The sequence below is a fragment of the Cebus imitator genome, unplaced genomic scaffold, assembly GCF_001604975.1.
Source record: "Cebus imitator isolate Cc_AM_T3 unplaced genomic scaffold, Cebus_imitator-1.0 Scaffold427, whole genome shotgun sequence".
Taxonomy (NCBI): Eukaryota; Metazoa; Chordata; class Mammalia; order Primates; family Cebidae; genus Cebus; species Cebus imitator.
The window spans coordinates 1262957-1279231 of NW_016107742.1; the positions used below are offsets into that span (position 1 = coordinate 1262957).

Here is a 16275-nt window from a genome sequence, read left to right on the forward strand (position 1 = left end):
TGTCGGGGCCTGGCTGGTTCTGCTTGGAGGCTAGACACAAAGGTTCCCTGCCGGGCTCAGCCACTTCTGGTCCTGAGTGGGAGATAATAGCAAGATTGTCCTGCCTCACTGCCATGGCAACCCTGGCTGCTCGGGTCCTCATGGAGGTGCTGTTTGACAGCAGCGTATTTATACTGTGTCTCTGCCTTAGGGTCACCACCTCGAGTCCCAGAGGAGGGAGAGAGGAAGTTCATCCAGTGTTAACACCATGTAGATGGAGAGATAATGGGCTGCCTGGGACCAGGGTACAAACAGGCCTCAGCATTTATTGTGCCTTCTTCAGTCTTCCCAAGAGAGGCAGGCACTGGGGGCGGGGCTGGGCGAGGGTGAGGGGAGGGGGGAAGATGAGGCTCTTAAAGCCTTAAGCATTCAGGTCGAATCATTGAGGGGAGGGACTGGAGAAGGGGCGACTGTCCTCCAAGGGATGCACCAAGCTTGGGGGGCCCTAGGTGGGGCAAGAGGAGAGGAGGAGGTGAGGGCGGGCAGGCTGGGAACCACTCCCCAGGCCCCGGGCTTCTCCCCACAACACCTGGTCGGTGGGGCCGAGGGGAGGAGGTGAAAAGCAGTGGCAAGCAAGGCGGCCATGGGGCCCCCCAACCCTGCCTCCCACAAATGCAGGGAGAGCATCCCAGGCCTGCTTCTGATTGCTCGTCTGATCTCAGACATGTTGATGCCCCTACCTGTCCACAGGAGGCTCCAAACGGAGGGGCAGGACCTCTAGGCTGGGCAGGCCCCGCTTCCTAGTCTGAGCAGGGTCCCTTGACTGAGGGCAGGACATCCGTCCCTGGCCCGATCTCCACTCCTCCTGCTGTGACCCTGCTTGCTTTCCCCCAGGGACTCAGAGTCTGAGAAACTCCTATGGTGAGACCACTCTGCCGCCCTACAGCCTTCCCTGCTCCTGTTCTCTCCCCAACCCTCGGCGCCCCCCCCGCCCTGTCTGCGTGGGGGCGAACATCTAGACATCTCAGCCACAGAGGTCGGGTCCCTTCCTCTCTGCCCATGGGAGGCCAGTCAGCCAGGGAATGGGGTGCCCCTCAGTGCCCTGGACCCCCATTTTGAGGGCTGCAGTCTGAGGAAGCCGCTCTTGGGGTGGGTGAGGAGTCAGGCTCTGCATCCACGGGAGGCAGGGAGCCCCGGCCACCCCGGCACTCCGGGCTGTAGTAGAAGGAGAGGTGGCGGAAGGAGGGCAGCAGCTCCTCCTGTATGCTGTCCAGAATGTGCGTGAAAGCTGGGCGCAGGCGCGGGTTTGGCTGCCAGCAGCGGCTCATCAGCTCCTGCCTGGTGGGTGTGGGGAGCAGGGTCAGAGACATCCTGGAGCCCCTGCCACACTCAGCCTCCTGCACTGAGAGTCAGTTGGTGGAAGTGGGGGTCGTGGGGCATTATGCCTGGGAGAGTGAGGGGGTTAAATGGGAGTTGTGGGGGTTTGGGACAGGGAGGGGTGAGGCTGATAGCTGAGGATCAGTGGGTGTCGAAGCATCAAAGGAGGTGAGCCAGAATCATGCGGGCGGGTGGGGGAGGGTTGTACTTAGAGCAGTGATGATGAGGGGGGAGGGGAGGTGACTCACAGTTGAAGGGGACAGCCTTCCAGATCCTCCAGGACCCCGCCATCCATGACGAACTTGAGCACCTGCTCGTTGGACAGGCCCTGGTAGGGTTGTTCAGCCAGGGTCACAATCTCCCAGAGTACCACGCCGAAGGACCTGGAGGGCATGCAGGAGCGCCTGAGCCCAGCACCCTTCATGCTGCTCGGTGCACTCCGAGGGAGGGGGGTGTTCCAGGCCCCTCCCCAGATCCCGCCTCCACATCCCTGGAGCCCTTTGCTCCATCTCGGCCCCACCAGACATCCGAGTGGGTGGTGAAGATCCCATCTTTGAGGGACTCGGGGGCCATCCAGCGCACGGGCAGCAGCCCCTTCCCACCCTTGCGGTAATAGTCTGTCTCATACACGTCCCGAGTCATCCCGAAGTCTGGAAAGTGAGGGAGAGGGTGGAGGAGGTGTGGGGCATCAGAGCCACACACTAGCTTCTGCCCCTGGGATACCTCTCCCAATCTTCTCACCCTCCAGAGTCACCAAGAACACTGGAAAGTAGGGGCTCAACAGACCTCAGAGCTCATCCCATCCAAACTCCTCTGCCCTTGGAGGAGAGACAGATCCAGGGTGGGCATGACTTGCCAAAGGTCTCACAGGCTGTCAGGGCCAGGGCAGTGGGTCTCCTGATGCCTAGTGTAGGGGAGTCTCTCTACTTTCCAGGCTGCCCTGGTACCCTCCGTACCCCCGATCTTGACGGTGAAGTCCTGGGACACCATGCAGTTGCGGGCTGCGAGGTCTCGGTGCACAAACTTGTTGGCGGCAAGGTAGGCCATGCCATCTGCAATCTCACCAGCCATCTGGATCATCTCCCTCAATGCTGGCTGCGGGAGCCCAGGGTTGTTCTAGAGTCAAGGTTAGGGGCTGGTGAGGAAGGAGCCCAGAGGCTGGTCTCTTGTCCAGAACTGGCCCCTGCCCCCCACACCATGCCCAATTCTTCTCTCACTCCCCAGACCCTGGGATCAGGGTCTTCTTGGTCCCTACCTCTGCCTCAGGCCGCAAAGATCGAAGATGGCTCTTGAGGTCCCCACGGGTCATTAACTCCATGATCACCAGAGTTGGCTGGCCCTGAGACACCACACCCAGGAGACGCACCTGGGACAGACAAAGGGCTAGGAGACCCCCTAGCTCCCCTTGACCCATTTGGCCAAAAGACTGATCTGCTATGACCACAGTTTGACTCAGACACCAAACCTGACCCTAACCCCAACCATGACTATAACCTGACTCCTGACCTAACAATGCCCCTGACCCTAACCCATGACCTTCATCATAGCTGATGATCATCACAATCATGAACTTGGCCCAACTTTGGCCTTGAGCCCAATCAGGACTCTGATAATGATCTGGACGCTCAATATTGATCCCTAACTACGACTGATCTCAGCCCTAGCCATGACTCTACCAGGGCCCTACTATGACCCTATTTGACTCTAACCCTAACCACGACCTTCACCCCAGTTAGGATCCTAACCTCATCCCAGTCTTGACCTTAATGGCGCCCTAACTTCATCTCTGACCCTTTCTTTCTTACCACATGACCTTTACACTAATTAAGACTCTGACAATGCTCCTGATTCTCCCTTACCACATGGTGACACTTGAAGGCCTTCATGACAGAAGCTTCCTTGAGGAACTCAATGCGTTCCCTTGGGCTGGCCAGCTCATTCACCGTCTTCAGGGCCACGGGCGTGGGCTCCTCTCCAGCCTCAAGTCCTCGTGCCAGCCCCTCATATACCATCCCAAAAGAGCCCTGGCCCAGTTCCCGGATTATGGAGATCTGCTCCCGAGGCACTTCCCACTCATCAGGGATGTACACTGCCAGGAGGTGGAGGGGGCACAAGGCGAGGATGCTGCTGTCTGCCACACCTCTCATCTGTCTGCCCCCCAACTTATCTTCTCCTCTTCTGAAGGGCTCTGGTCCCAAGGCTACCTTCTGCAAGAAGGTCTCCTGGAAGTCTGCCTCTCCTCCTCTCCTATCTCCCTTTCCTACACCACCTGTCTACCCACTCCCAGACCTACTATCAGAGGCGCTGAAGTACTCCGGATTCACAGAAGCATACAGGGTTCTGTTTCTGCAACAGGAGGTGAGGGGGTCAGGCTGGAAGGGTTCTCAGGAAGGAATGAGCAACATCAGAAGAAGGAAGAAGGACATTTCAAGGAGGAGGGAAGCTACGGACCACACCCCCAGCCTTGGTCAGGGTGACTCCTGGGGAGCCCTAAGTATCCTCGAAGCTGGCCTTGGCCCTATTCCTGGGATTTGTCAGGGAATAGGGAGCATACAAGAGTAGAGGGGCTTCTACCCCCTCAGCTAGTCCCTATAGCCCAGCTAATCAAGGTCCAGGCCCATGTTTCTCTTGCAGTCAGCCCTGGAAGCATCTGACATCAGGCATTCTGGAACACATCCCCAGGCCTCCTGCCTCTCCTCCTAATAAGGGACCAGCTTTATTATTTCTCAGCTTGGGCTGAGAGTGTGGTGACCAACAATCCCAGTGTGGCTGGACTGAGGGGTTTCCCAGGATATGGAACTTTTACTGATAAAACCAGCAAAGTCCCAGGCTAACCAGGATGAGTTGGTCACCCTAGCTGAGGGGTATGTTTCCTCTGTGCCACCCCAGGGGAAGAGTTACTGCCTGTAAGGAAGACCCCTCTTTCTGCTGACTTATCTACTTCCCTTTGACTGCACAGACCTTATGATGAGGGCTCCGGGAGAAAAGGGGGTGAGGATGGGTGGGACTTGTCATCACCTCTTCTTGCCATAGAAGAAACCAAGGGCAGCAAGAACGATGAGCAGCGTGAGCCCCACGGGGGTGGCAGTGAGGAGGACATGCAGCCCCCCAGCGTCCTCCTCCTCTGGCGGTCAGAGGGCAGGGTCAAAGATGTAGAAGTTAAAGGAAAGACCATGCTTATCTTTCCATGCTGGGAGGTAAGGATGGAGAGGAATGCGGGGGAGGGGCCGTGCTGGGCTGGGGACCAGGTGGGGCTCTTCGGTGATACAGGTCTGGGACAGAGGCTGTGTATACCTGGGCCAGGGATGTAGAAGGCAACGCTGTCTGTCCAAGAGCCATTGCCAGCCAGTGAGGTTGCCCGAACCCTGGCAGAGTAGTTTCCAGGGGGCAGCAGGGCCAGGTGGACACCCCCAAACTTCGCATATCGAAGACGGGACACACACAGCACTGTGGCCTCCTGAGAGTAATGCAGAACAGCTGGCTGGGAAGGGGATGTAGGCATAAAACGGGGCCGGGATGGGGTCCCATGGGCACCTACCTCGCCCGAGCGGCGGTACTTGATTTCGTACTTGAGGATGAGTCCGTTGGGGTCTGGTGGCTCGAGCCAGCGCAGGAGGACACTGCTTTTGCTGGAGGCCTCCCAGGCCACCTTTCCTGGAATAGCATCAGCCTCTCCTGCGGGAGGGGGCATCCAGCAGCGGGGCCAAAAGTGGTTTCTCTCACCTTATGTTCAAACCCAAGCTCAACTGGGCTGAGCTGGGAGGTGGGGGAAGCTTTGGGATTATGGGAACTGAGAGGGGTGAGCAAAGTGAGGGTCTGGGGTTAGCGGGAGGTCAAACCCCAAACGCTTGCACAGGGTCCTTGGGGTCGGTGATGAGGGTAGAAGGTGTGTGGGGGTCACCTACTGTGGGGCATGGTGCGCGCGAAGACGAAGGTGGCGGCGCTGCAGCCCACGGTGTGCGCCGCGTGGTTGCAGGCATGGATGTCGATTCGGTATTCCGTGAAGTGGCGCAGGCCGCTCAGCACCGCTCGCTCACGGGGCACCTTGTCCTCTTGGATCCCGAAATCCGAGCTGTTGCCCCCCAGCTGGAGGGGCCCAGCTGCTCGGCGGTGCCGCCCTGAGTCCCTGGGGAGAGCGAGTCAGAGCCAAGGCCCAGCCCCAGGAGCAACGGCCTTGAGCACCGGCCCCAGCCCTGCTCACCTTTGGGGGCTCTTGTTGATGGACGTCACCTTCCAAGGGGATCTGGGGAGGCCAGAGGTAGCCCTATCAGGCCTGTCCCGATGCATCCCTGTGCCCTCTGCAGCGTGCACCGCCTCCAAATCCACCCACGACCTTGGCCCCGCCCACACGAGGGAGGCCCCGCCCACAAGCCCCACCCTTCCCGCAAGGCCCAACCCATCAGACCCGCCCAGGCCACGCGCTCCTCGCACTTGGGGATGGTGATCGCATTGTGTAGAAAGTTTTCAAACTTCTTCTGGAACGAGGCCTCTTGTGCTTCCAGCGCGGGCAGAACCTGACCAGGAGGTGGGTGCTGGCAGGGGCAGCAGCCGGACTCCATCTCGGCCTCAGGATCCCCGTCTTCGCGGTCGAAGCGCGGGTCATTGTTGCTGGTGGGCAGCCGCAAGCCTGGCACCGCGGCGGGAAGACGCTAGTAAGACAGGCGGTCTACCCGCCCCTGATCCCCCACCTGCCACGGCCCTGCGCCTCCATCCCCACTTCCCCACCCGCCTCGCGGCTGGCCTGCGCGTGGTCCCTGCGCACCGCGGTGGCAGTAGTCATTGAGGTAGAGGTCGCTGTCCTCTGCCAGCCGCTGCCACAGCACCAGGTAGTAGGTGAGGTTTCCATTGCGCTGGGTCGGTGGCTTCCAGCGCACCAGGAGGTGGGAGGAGGAGTTGGATGTGGAGATGACGTCTTGGGGCACCGTGGGAGCTAGGAGTGCCAGGAGGATGCAATTAGGAGTTGTGGGTCTTCCTTCTGAATACTATCTAGTAATGAGCCCCTCTCTCTGGGGTCCAAAAGCCCTCTTCTCCCGAAGAATAGGCAATCCTCAACCCCGCCTTCCTAGAACTCAGTGTTTCTGTCCCCCATTATTTGCCATAGGCCCTTCAGTTCGCTCAGCTATTAACCCTGCACTGTCCCAACCCCAGCCCCGAAAGGACCTAGCCAAATGCCCCTTCTTCTTTCTAGGACTCAAGCACCTGGCCTCCCAGCCTCTGCGGGTCAGGTGTTCAGTGTCCTGGCTTCTCTATTTCTGGTGCCTGTGCTCCCCTGTTCTTATGGATGCAGGCATCTGACTCTTGCATCCTCCAAATGCCTACCTGCAGGCAGCGTTCTGAGATAGACGATAGGACTCTGGGCTCCTTGATGGGGGCTGTCCTCAGCAGTGGTCAGCGTGATGGCCCGCACAAACACTGCATACTGTGTCCAGGGCTTGAGGGGGCCTAGGGTCACCCCTGGCTCCTGGGTGCGGCTTAGGGGCAGCTCCACATCCAGCAGGTTCCAGCTCTGCGTTCCACAGGCATCTGGACCCACGTGCTCTGTGGCATTCTGGAATGGGCTGAACACCCATCCCCAGAGCCGAGGGGTTGTTCAACCCCACCCACAAGTTCTGGCACCGCCCCCACAATGACCCCAGGACTGTCATTGTCCTTCCAGTACATATGAGGGCAAAGCCATGACTCCAGCCACCTGTTAGACCTGTGGGGGACCCTGTGATATCTGTGTCATCAGTGAAATTTGTAATGATGTATCTCCTCATCCTTAGCAGGGAATATTGAGCTCTGGTTTCAACGAATATTCAAAAAATCTTGCATTGCATAAATAAAACTAGAAAATGTGTGTGAAAGAGTCTCGTTTCCTAGCAACAGCAAGCAATGAGGTTATTCTAATCCCCCTAAGTGTAATTGCCTGGAACCAGGACCAGGAGACTGCTCCCTTCCCAGTGTCTTCACTTAGGCACTTGAATTGACTTTGGAGGTTTATGAGCCTCCCGAACTATAGGCAAAGTTTTGTGCATGTGTGTTTTTCTAGAGAGAGGGTTCCGAGCCTTCAGCAGGTTCTCAAACATGTCCATGAGCCTAAAAGGCCAAGACCCACTGCCACAGGGAAATTAACTGGGGCCAGAGGCCACTAGTGCTGGCTGTCTGAAGGCCAGTTTGGGGGCAGGGCTTGGGGAGGCATCACTGGCTTTAGGGGTAGAAGAGGGCTCACTGGGGGAGATGAAGGCGGGTCCCACATGGGCAATAGCATGGGAGACAATGGAACATCACATCGAAGTTCATGGTATTTGTTTCTTTGGATGAGGAAGTGGGTGGTGGAATTCATGTTGAGCCGGGGACAAAACTTGAGGGAGCTCAAATTGGGTGGCAGTGGAGGACCTTGTGGCCTCGCTGGGAGTGCCTGCCTTTGTTGGGACCTATATGCAGGATAGTCCGGAAGCAGGTTGGGAGTGCAGGGCTCATAGTGGGTGTCATGGGAGCAGGTGTCCTGTGAGGCATGACACACTGAGCAGGTCTGGGTCTGTTTGGAGTCAGGATTGCGCAGGATCGGCAGTGTGTGTCTCTGAGGGAGCATAGCTGCAGCCACGCTGCAAGGCAGTGATGTTAGGGAAGCTGCCTGAAGGAACCCCAAGGTTCTCTGCCCTTTGAGCCCAGAGATGGCTGTGTATAGTTGTGCAGGTCGCAGACTGAACAAGCTGGGGTCCTGGGGGAGATTCACATTGCAGTCATGCCTGTGCTCCTTAGAGTACAGTCCATGAACCAGCAGCTTCAGCATCTCCTAGGAGCTTATTAGACATGCAGATTCTTGGGCCCCGCTCAGAATTAACTGAATCAGAATCAGTGGGGGTGAGGCCCAGGAATCTGTATTTAACAAACTCTCGAGCTGCCCATGCTAGAGACCTTCACCTACCACTGAGGCCGAGGAGAGCAACTGACCATTTGAGTGGATTTCCTACCACTGACTTCCTCTCTCTTCCCAAGCTAGACCCTGAGCCAGTGGTCGGCTCAGTCTTCTCCATTTTAATTCACAGGAAATGCTTCCAAGCCAGGTGGCCCCCATCTTCTATAATATCTACCAAAGAGAGGGCATGCTCCTTACTCCTGCCCTCCCAGCCTGCACCGGAATCCATTTCCCTCCTCTAAGGATGTCTCCTTTTGATTCCCAGCCATGTTTTTGGAGAAGTCCTTCCTGTGGTCTAACCACTATCCCTACTGCTAGGGTCAGTTGACTCTCTCCAAAAAAAAGAGATCAGGAGATCTCTGCTCCCTCCCTTCCTAAGGCTTAAATGAAACGCTGGCAGAGCTGCTCATAAAACTGGCCAAATTAGTGGGCGCTCCCCAAACCGCTGCTTTGGGGGCAGGAGCATGTGGTCAGTGGAGAACATTAGCATAGTGAAGTGAAGTTTAATTATCCAAGCCTTGCCAGCAGGATGGCTCTCCTGGGCTCTTAGAAGCCCTGTCTTCTCCATTTCACTTGGTGAGGGGAAACCGAGGCACGGAGGCATGAAGAAGGTGAGGGGAGAGAGCCAGACGTGGGCCCTACCACGGAATACAACTTGGGAGTCCTGTCTTCCCGGGTCTTCGTAGCCTCGCTGAGCTCCTCCCTCAACTACCAGTCTGTGGTCCCGAAGAAATTGGCATCCTCCGGTTCCGGCCCCGCCCCCCGCGCCGGCCCCGCCCCCGCGCCGGCCCCGGCCCCGCCCCCGGCACTCACGACTCCTTGTAGTACACTATGAAGCTGAGCAGGTCGCGGGCCTCCAGTGGCTCGTAGCGCTCCCAGCGTAGTAGAATGCGGTCTGCCTCCGTCACGTTGGACACGAAGCGCAGGGTGCGAGTCTGGCCTGGTGGGGCGAGGGGCCTGCTTTCAACCGCTCCTGCCAGCTGCTTGAGCGCCCACCCCGACCCCGCGGCATCCCATTCCCAGTGAGATCTCTGAAGAGAACTTTTCAGACTGCCCCCCTCGAGCCCCCCTCCCCCCGGGTGCGCGTGTCTAGTGTGTGGCCTCGAGTCCACCGCTCTGGGGTTGGGGTCTCACAGGCGGCGCGGTCTCCGTTGGTGCGGGGGTTGATCTCAGCCTTGTTCTGCCGACCTCGCGTGCCCGTCACCTCCTCCAGTCGGTAGATGTGCTCCAAGCAGAGGCGCGGGTTGAAGGCGAAGTAGATCTTGCCCACGGGGATGGTGAGCCCCGCGGCCACCCAGGACCCTAGCTGCTGTAGGTTCTGGTTGTCCAGCACGTAGAGAGTGTAGTTCCTGGGGGAGGCCAGGGGACCTTGCTCTGCGGGGAGGTGGGGGTAGGGGGTGGGAAGGGGGTGGCTTATGGGTTCCTCCTGGAGGGGTTTTGCTGGGCCCAGGGAGGGGCTGGCTCACACCCAGCACACTGGGGGCATTCGTGCACAACCACTCTGTGCCATGACCAGGAGTGTGATGTCTGCCAAGTCACCCCCTCTTTTGGTTTTCCTCATTAGTGAAATGGGGCCTGCAGCTTCCCTGCCCCCATCCCTCGATTCTCTCTTTCTTTTTTGAGAAGGAGTCTCACTCTGTTGCCCAAGCTGGAGTGCAGTGGCACGATCTTGGCTCGCTGCAACCTCCGCCTCCTGGTTCAAGCGATTTTCCTGCCTCAGCCTCCCGAGTAGCTGGGACTACAGGCATGCGCCACCTATGCCTGGCTAATTTTTGTATTTTTTAGTAGAAATGGGTTTTCACCAATTGGACAGGCTGGTCTTGAACTCCTGACCTCGTGATCGCCTGCCTCTGCCTCCCAAAGTGATAGGATTACAAGCTTGAGCCACCACATCCGGCTAACCCTTGACTCTCTTTAAACTGAGCACATGCTATGTTCCAGACTCCGAAGGCTTTGGAAACACAAGGAGGAGTGGTACTTAGCCTGGGCCATTCCTCTCCAGCTGGGGTGTGGACACCCCTGGGCACACGCAATGTGTCTGGAGACATGAGAAGCCACAGGGAGCCACTAGACTGGATGGCAATTTTTTTTTTTTTCTCACTCTGTCACCCAGTGGCACAATTGCGGCCCACTGCCACCTTGACCTCCTGGGCTCAGGTGATCCTCCTGCCTCACCCTCCTGAGTAGTTGAGGACTACAGGCACCTGCCATCATGGTTGGCTAATTTTGTATTTTTTGTAGAGACAGGGTTCACCATGTTGCTCAGGCTGGTCTCTAACTCCTGGGCTCAAGTGATCCTCCCACCTTGGCCTGCCAAAGTGCTAGGATTACAGGTGTGAACCACTGCATCTGGCCTGGATGGTTATTTATTTATTTATTTTTTGAGATGTCTGTTGCCCAGGCTGGTGTGCAGTGGCGCAATCTCAGCTCATTGTAACCTCTGTCTCCCAGGTTGAAGCGATTCTCCTGCCTCAGTCTCCTGAGTAGCTGGGACTATAGGTGCCCACGACCACACCTGGCTAATTTTTGTATTTTTAGTAGAGATGGGATTTCTCCATGTTGGCCAGGCTGGTCTCAAACTCCTGACCACATGTGATACTCCTGCCATGGCCTCCCAAAGTGCTGGGATTACAGGCGTGAGCCACCATGCTCAGCCTGGATGGTAATTTAAAACATTCTTTTTATTTTGAAAAATCCTGCCTACATTACAGGTTGTCCTTGACTGGCAGGTGATAGGAATGGGTTTTAAACCCAGGCAGTCTTGCTCTGCAGTTGACAGGACCAGATGATAACAATTATAGCCAACCCTTATAGAGTCACATGTGACTGTAATTTATATTGTGTACACTGTGTTCCAGGCATTGTTTGATGTGCGTTACACATAACAACTTGAGTAATATTCGAAACAGCCCTACAAAGTAAGTAATGTTATATCAGCCCCATTTTACAGATGAGAAAACTGAAGACCAGAGAATTTAAGTAACCTACTCAGAGTCACATGGCTAGTGAGTAGAACAATTGGTTCCAGAGCCCATTCTCTTCACCACTGTTCTGCGAGTGTTGGAGGAAGGGGTGTAATAGAAGGAGCTGGCCAGAGGCCTGACCCTTACCCATCTACCATGGCGTCTCCTCGGATTAGCTTGAGGTTCTTGAAAAAGCCCAGGGACACGAGGGCAAAGGAGTGCTTGATTTTGAGGAAGCCAGTAATGGTCTCTACCAGCCCCAGGCTGTGCTGCAGCTGCGGCTCCAGGTTGTCTAGGGATGGGGAAGACAGGGCTGGAGCAGGAGCAGAGAAGGTGATGGGTCTGTGGGGCAAGGGGGCTGAATGGGGGGCTCGGGGAGGTAGGCCCTCAGGGCTGGAACCCAGGATGATGGAAAGTGGTGCTTAGTTGAGCCCCTTGTAAGGGTGTGCCTGGGAGGAAGGGTATGGCCAGGAGGAGGTGTGTGACCCCAGAGTAGGTACTGACAGCCCTGGCGAAGGTTGAGGATGAGGCTTCCCTCCACATGCGTGCAGCCCACCAGATCCTGTGCCGCCTGGATGGAGTCGATGGTCTTGGTGCCTACCTTGCACTCTTTAGGGCACAGCCCCTCGCATTTGTGGCAGAATATGCTAGCAGGAGCAAGCGGATGTCCTGAGCCTTGGACCAGCTTGGGCCTCCTCAGGCCTCCTCACTGCTCCCGGGGTGCCCCCCACCCTCTCTACACTCACCTGCTGCTATTACGGGTGAAGCCAGAAGGGCACTGGGCCAGGCAACGGCCCTGGTGTATGCCGAAGGTGGAGGCGCGGCCGGGCACAGAGCGCAGGCTGGCACAGCGCTCAGCTGTGACACAGCGCCAGGACTCATATTGGTAGGTACCTGGAGGGCAGGCCCACAGGCAGGCACCCTGAAAGTAGAGGTGGCGGCAAGCTACACAGGCACGAGGGTCTTCTGGCCGGCTGCAGCCCCCCAGGCATTCGGTGTGGCAGCATTCGCCCCCCGCTGTGCAAGCCAGCCCATGGGGGCAAGGGCACACTGTGGGCAGAGTGGTGTGTTAGACCTTGGCCATGCCCCCTCAGTCCTGGCTGCCCTTCCAATGCTGGCCCCACCCCGTTTCTCTTGGGATGACACTCAATCTGTACCCAGGTCCCTCCCATTCAGGTGACTCTGGCTGCCGACTCTGTTTCCCTCTGATGGGATTCTTAAGGACAAGGCCTGTGGCCCTGTCTGTGGCTCCCCACCTCCCACAGTGCCTAGTCAGGGGTGTCAGAGCTCAGGACAGAGCAGTGACCTTGTCCATCAGGGTTGTTGCTCTCCAGCCTGCTGTCCTGTCTGTCCTGTCTAGGCCTGGCGCCCAGATCATGGCTGGGCATGGTGCCAAGGTGAGCCAGCCAGCCTCTCCTGAGCAGCTAGGCCCAGGGGCCTGGGAGTGTGTGCAGGGAGGGGCCGACATCCGTCGTTTTACCCATGCTCCTGCCTGTGCCGCCTCCCGATTCAGCTCCCTGACCTGGACAAGAGGTGGCTCCAAGCAGCAGTGGAAGGGTTTGGGGTTGGAGGCCCAATTGCCTAAAAACTGCATAGTGGCAGCTGGCTGGCTGTGGGAACGATCTGCGGGGTGGAGGTCAGCCAGGTCGTGTTGACACTGTACATGAGAAGATGCCAGCAGCTGTGTTTACAGCCAACAGGGAGGCATGAGGGAGGTGGGGCGCAGCTCTACAGCGGGGATCTGGTTACTCTCCCACCTGCCCAGCTGCTGAGGCACTGGGGGTGAGAGGAGCTGACCTCCAGGAGCTGAGTGGAAAAGACCCCCAGGCTGGGAGACCCCAGATCTGCTCCCCACCTCTGAAAGGTCTTCCTCGCCTTTTCTATAACTTTTCACTTCCTCTTCCTGCAGCCATCCCTCTGTTTTCTCCTTCCACCTTTCTCTACTGCCTCTTTCCTCTCCGAGCATCGTCCTAAAGGGCCCACCTCACATCTTTGCTCTCACCTGCTCAGTTCTTCATCGACCGCCTCCTCCCTTCTTCTCCCGCTCACCCCCAACCTCAACCTCCCATTACAGTACTGCCAGGTGACCCTGGATCACTAGGCTGCAGCCACTCTGATTAGGAACAGAGAACTGCTACCATGACCTGGGCACTGCTCTGACGCTTTGTAGAATAACTCATTCCTCATGCCACCCAGTGGTCCTTTTACAGCTCAGGAAACTGGCACAGAGACACTAGGTGAATGCAGCCGGTAAGTAGCAGAGCTGAGACTTGAACCCAGGCCCTCTGGCTTTGGATGTAGCCACTGACCCACACTGCTTCTTGTGCTGCCTCCTCTCTGTGCCTACTCTTTCTCCCCCATGCCTGCATTGAACCTGTCCTTCACCTACCCCATGAGCCGTCTTGAGCCTTCCCCTTGGCTGTCTTATGCCACACTGCTTATTTAACTTTTCTGAGCCTTAGTTTCCTTACCTGCCTCGTAGGATGAGTGAGGATTAAAATCAGTGGCAGCTGAAAGTACCGACCCAAAACACCCTGTGGCCACCCAGCCCCAAGTGCCCCTGCTCTTTCTGATCCCTGTAGTCAATATTGTATGCCAGTGCCCACCTCTCTGGCAGTGGCTGGAGGTCCAGCATCTGTAGTCAGTGTGCCCGCTGAAGGTGGTCTTGGCGCAGGGCTGGCCAGCAGCACCCAGCACACCAGGGCACACGTCAGCACACTCCTCGCCCAGCTTGTTGCCCACGATGTGGTTGGCGCCAGGTGCTGGCTGCAGCAGTCCCCAGTCAATGGTGGAGAGGTGGCAGAGCTCCTGGTTCTTCTCCACACGCACAGCCCCACGCAGCACGGCCCCAAGCGCAGGCAGTCCTACATCACGCAGATGCGGCATCTCAAAGATGACCAGTGCGTAGCCCAGGAAGAGGCGCGTCCCGCGGATGACGGCTAGGTTGGGGAAGAGGTCGCGCAGGCTCTCCAGTCCGTAGACACGGAAGAGCAGCAGGTAGTCGGTGACCTGGGTGAGGCGAGGGAAGCTGAGGCCCCGGAAGTCCTCCCCGGTGGCTGTGAACATGAGCAGGATCTGCAGGTGGCCCTCTACCACGCTGCAGTTCTCCAGCCGACGAAGCTCTGCCGCCTCTGAGCGAATGTCCAGGCTGGGGCACACTGTGGGCACACATGGCATGCAGTGGTGAGTACAGCCTAGGCCAAGTTCCCCGTCCAGCCCTGGCAGCTTTGGAGGGGAGCATGCTGGCAGTTGGACAATGAGTGAGGAGCCAGGCTCTTCTCTGGGTGTGGGTGGGCTCCGCCCTGGGCCCTGGAGGGCTCACCTGCAGCCTGTGGGGTCTCTACCAGATGAGCCACACAGGCAGAAATGAACTCCTGACCTTCTCTCCCAAGCCCATTTCCCCTTCCTTGTTAATAGCAATGTTCCTGCAGTCAGGGTCCCAACCTAAAGTCATCCTTAATGCCTTTCTTTTTTACCTTCTGCATCCTGTGGGTTTATCTTTAAAATGTATCCAGAAATGGCGGGGCGTGGTGGCCCACCCCTGTAATCCCAGCACTTTTGGAGGTCAAGGTGGTCAGATCATAAGGTCAGAAGCTGGAGACTAGCCTGGTCAACATGGTAAAACCCTGTCTCTACTAATAATACAAAAATTAGCTGGGTGTGGTGGTGTGCGCCTGTAGTCCCAGCTACTCAGGTGGCTGAGGCAGGAGAATCACTTGAACCTGGGAGGTGGAGGTTGCAGTGAGCTGAGATCACGCCATTGCACTCCAGCCTGGGTGAGAGAGTGAGACTCTGTCTTCCGTCTCAAAAAATAAAAATAAATACACATACACACACACACACACACACACACACACACACACACCACACACACACAGAATCTGAACTGCTTGTCAACACCGTCACAGCTTCCACCATCATCTTCCCCTGGATTTACAGTAATAGCCTCCCAGACTGTCTCCCCAATGCCACCTTTGTCCTATGGGCCATTCTCTGCGCTGCAGCCGGAGTGATCTCAAAACACAGATGGATCGCGCTTCTCCTCTGCTTACGACCCCGTGACTTCCATCTCTCTTGATCTTACCAGAGCCTACAGGGCCCTGTATGATTTCAGCCCCTGTAACCTCTCTGACTTCATCCTCTTTATCTTCTTCAGCCTCATTGACTTCTTCGCTATCCTTTAAACAAGCCAGCAAAGCTCCGCCTTGGGGTCTTTGTCCTGATCCTTCTGGCCAGAACCCTCCTCCCTCTACATGGCTTGCTCACCTCTTTAAGTCTGGCCTAATGTTCCTTTCTCAATGAGGCCTTCTCTCACCATCCAACTTTATTCATTTAATTTATTTATTTGTTGTTTGTTTGTTTGTTTGAGATGGAGTCTCACTCTGTTGCCCAGGTTGGAGTGCAGTGGCACAATCGCAGCTCACTGCAGCCTCCATCTCCCAGGTTCAAGCTATTCTCCTGCTTCAGCCTCCAGAGTAGCTGGGATTACAGGTGCCCACCACCACACCTGGCTATTTTTTGCATTTTTAGTAGAGATGAGGTTTTACCATGTTTTTGCAGTTTTAGTAGAGACGAGAGCCGGGTGGCCTTGAACTCCTGACCTCAAATGATCCGCCCACCTCGGCCTCCCAAAGTTCTGGGATTACAGGCATGAGCCACCACGCCCGGCTTGACCATCCTGTTTAAAATGGACTTTTTACACCTGTAATCCCAGCACTGTGGGAGGCTGAGGAGGGAAGATTGCTTGAGCCCAGGAGTTCGAGACCAGCTTGGCCAACATGGTGAAACCCCCTCTCTACAAAAATTAGCCAGGTGTGGTGGTACATGTCTATAGTCTCAGGTACTCAGGAGGTTAAGGTGGGAGGATCACTTGAGCCCAGGAGGTCAAGGCTGCAGTGAGCCGTGATCACACCACTGCACTCCAGCCTGGGCGACAGAGTGAGACTCAATGTCTAAAATAATAATAATAAACTAAATAAAATAAAATTGTGGTAGTCTCTACTCCCCCTTCTGCTTTATTTTCCTCTATAATTCTTTTTTTTTTTTTTTTTTTTT

General features: G+C 56.6%; 1 protein-coding gene across 1 annotated transcript in view; it reads right to left on the reverse strand.

The window, feature by feature from the left end:
* Positions 1-293: 293 nt before the first annotated feature.
* INSRR (insulin receptor related receptor) overlaps positions 294-16275 on the reverse strand; it is a 19559-nt gene continuing 3577 nt past the window's right edge. The window contains exons 2-22 of the mRNA XM_017510044.2: positions 13827-14378; positions 11967-12270; positions 11725-11867; positions 11368-11512; positions 9392-9606; positions 9071-9197; positions 6676-6914; positions 6119-6286; positions 5788-5983; positions 5558-5599; positions 5262-5482; positions 4895-5031; positions 4651-4813; positions 4375-4480; positions 3650-3702; positions 3216-3445; positions 2612-2722; positions 2313-2472; positions 1877-2006; positions 1605-1739; positions 294-1317 (exon numbers count right to left, since the gene is read on the reverse strand). Coding sequence (XP_017365533.1) covers positions 1074-1317; positions 1605-1739; positions 1877-2006; positions 2313-2472; positions 2612-2722; positions 3216-3445; positions 3650-3702; positions 4375-4480; positions 4651-4813; positions 4895-5031; positions 5262-5482; positions 5558-5599; positions 5788-5983; positions 6119-6286; positions 6676-6914; positions 9071-9197; positions 9392-9606; positions 11368-11512; positions 11725-11867; positions 11967-12270; positions 13827-14378 — 3821 coding nt within the window. The 3' untranslated portion in view covers positions 294-1073. The remainder of the gene's footprint in view (positions 1318-1604; positions 1740-1876; positions 2007-2312; positions 2473-2611; positions 2723-3215; positions 3446-3649; positions 3703-4374; positions 4481-4650; positions 4814-4894; positions 5032-5261; positions 5483-5557; positions 5600-5787; positions 5984-6118; positions 6287-6675; positions 6915-9070; positions 9198-9391; positions 9607-11367; positions 11513-11724; positions 11868-11966; positions 12271-13826; positions 14379-16275) is intronic.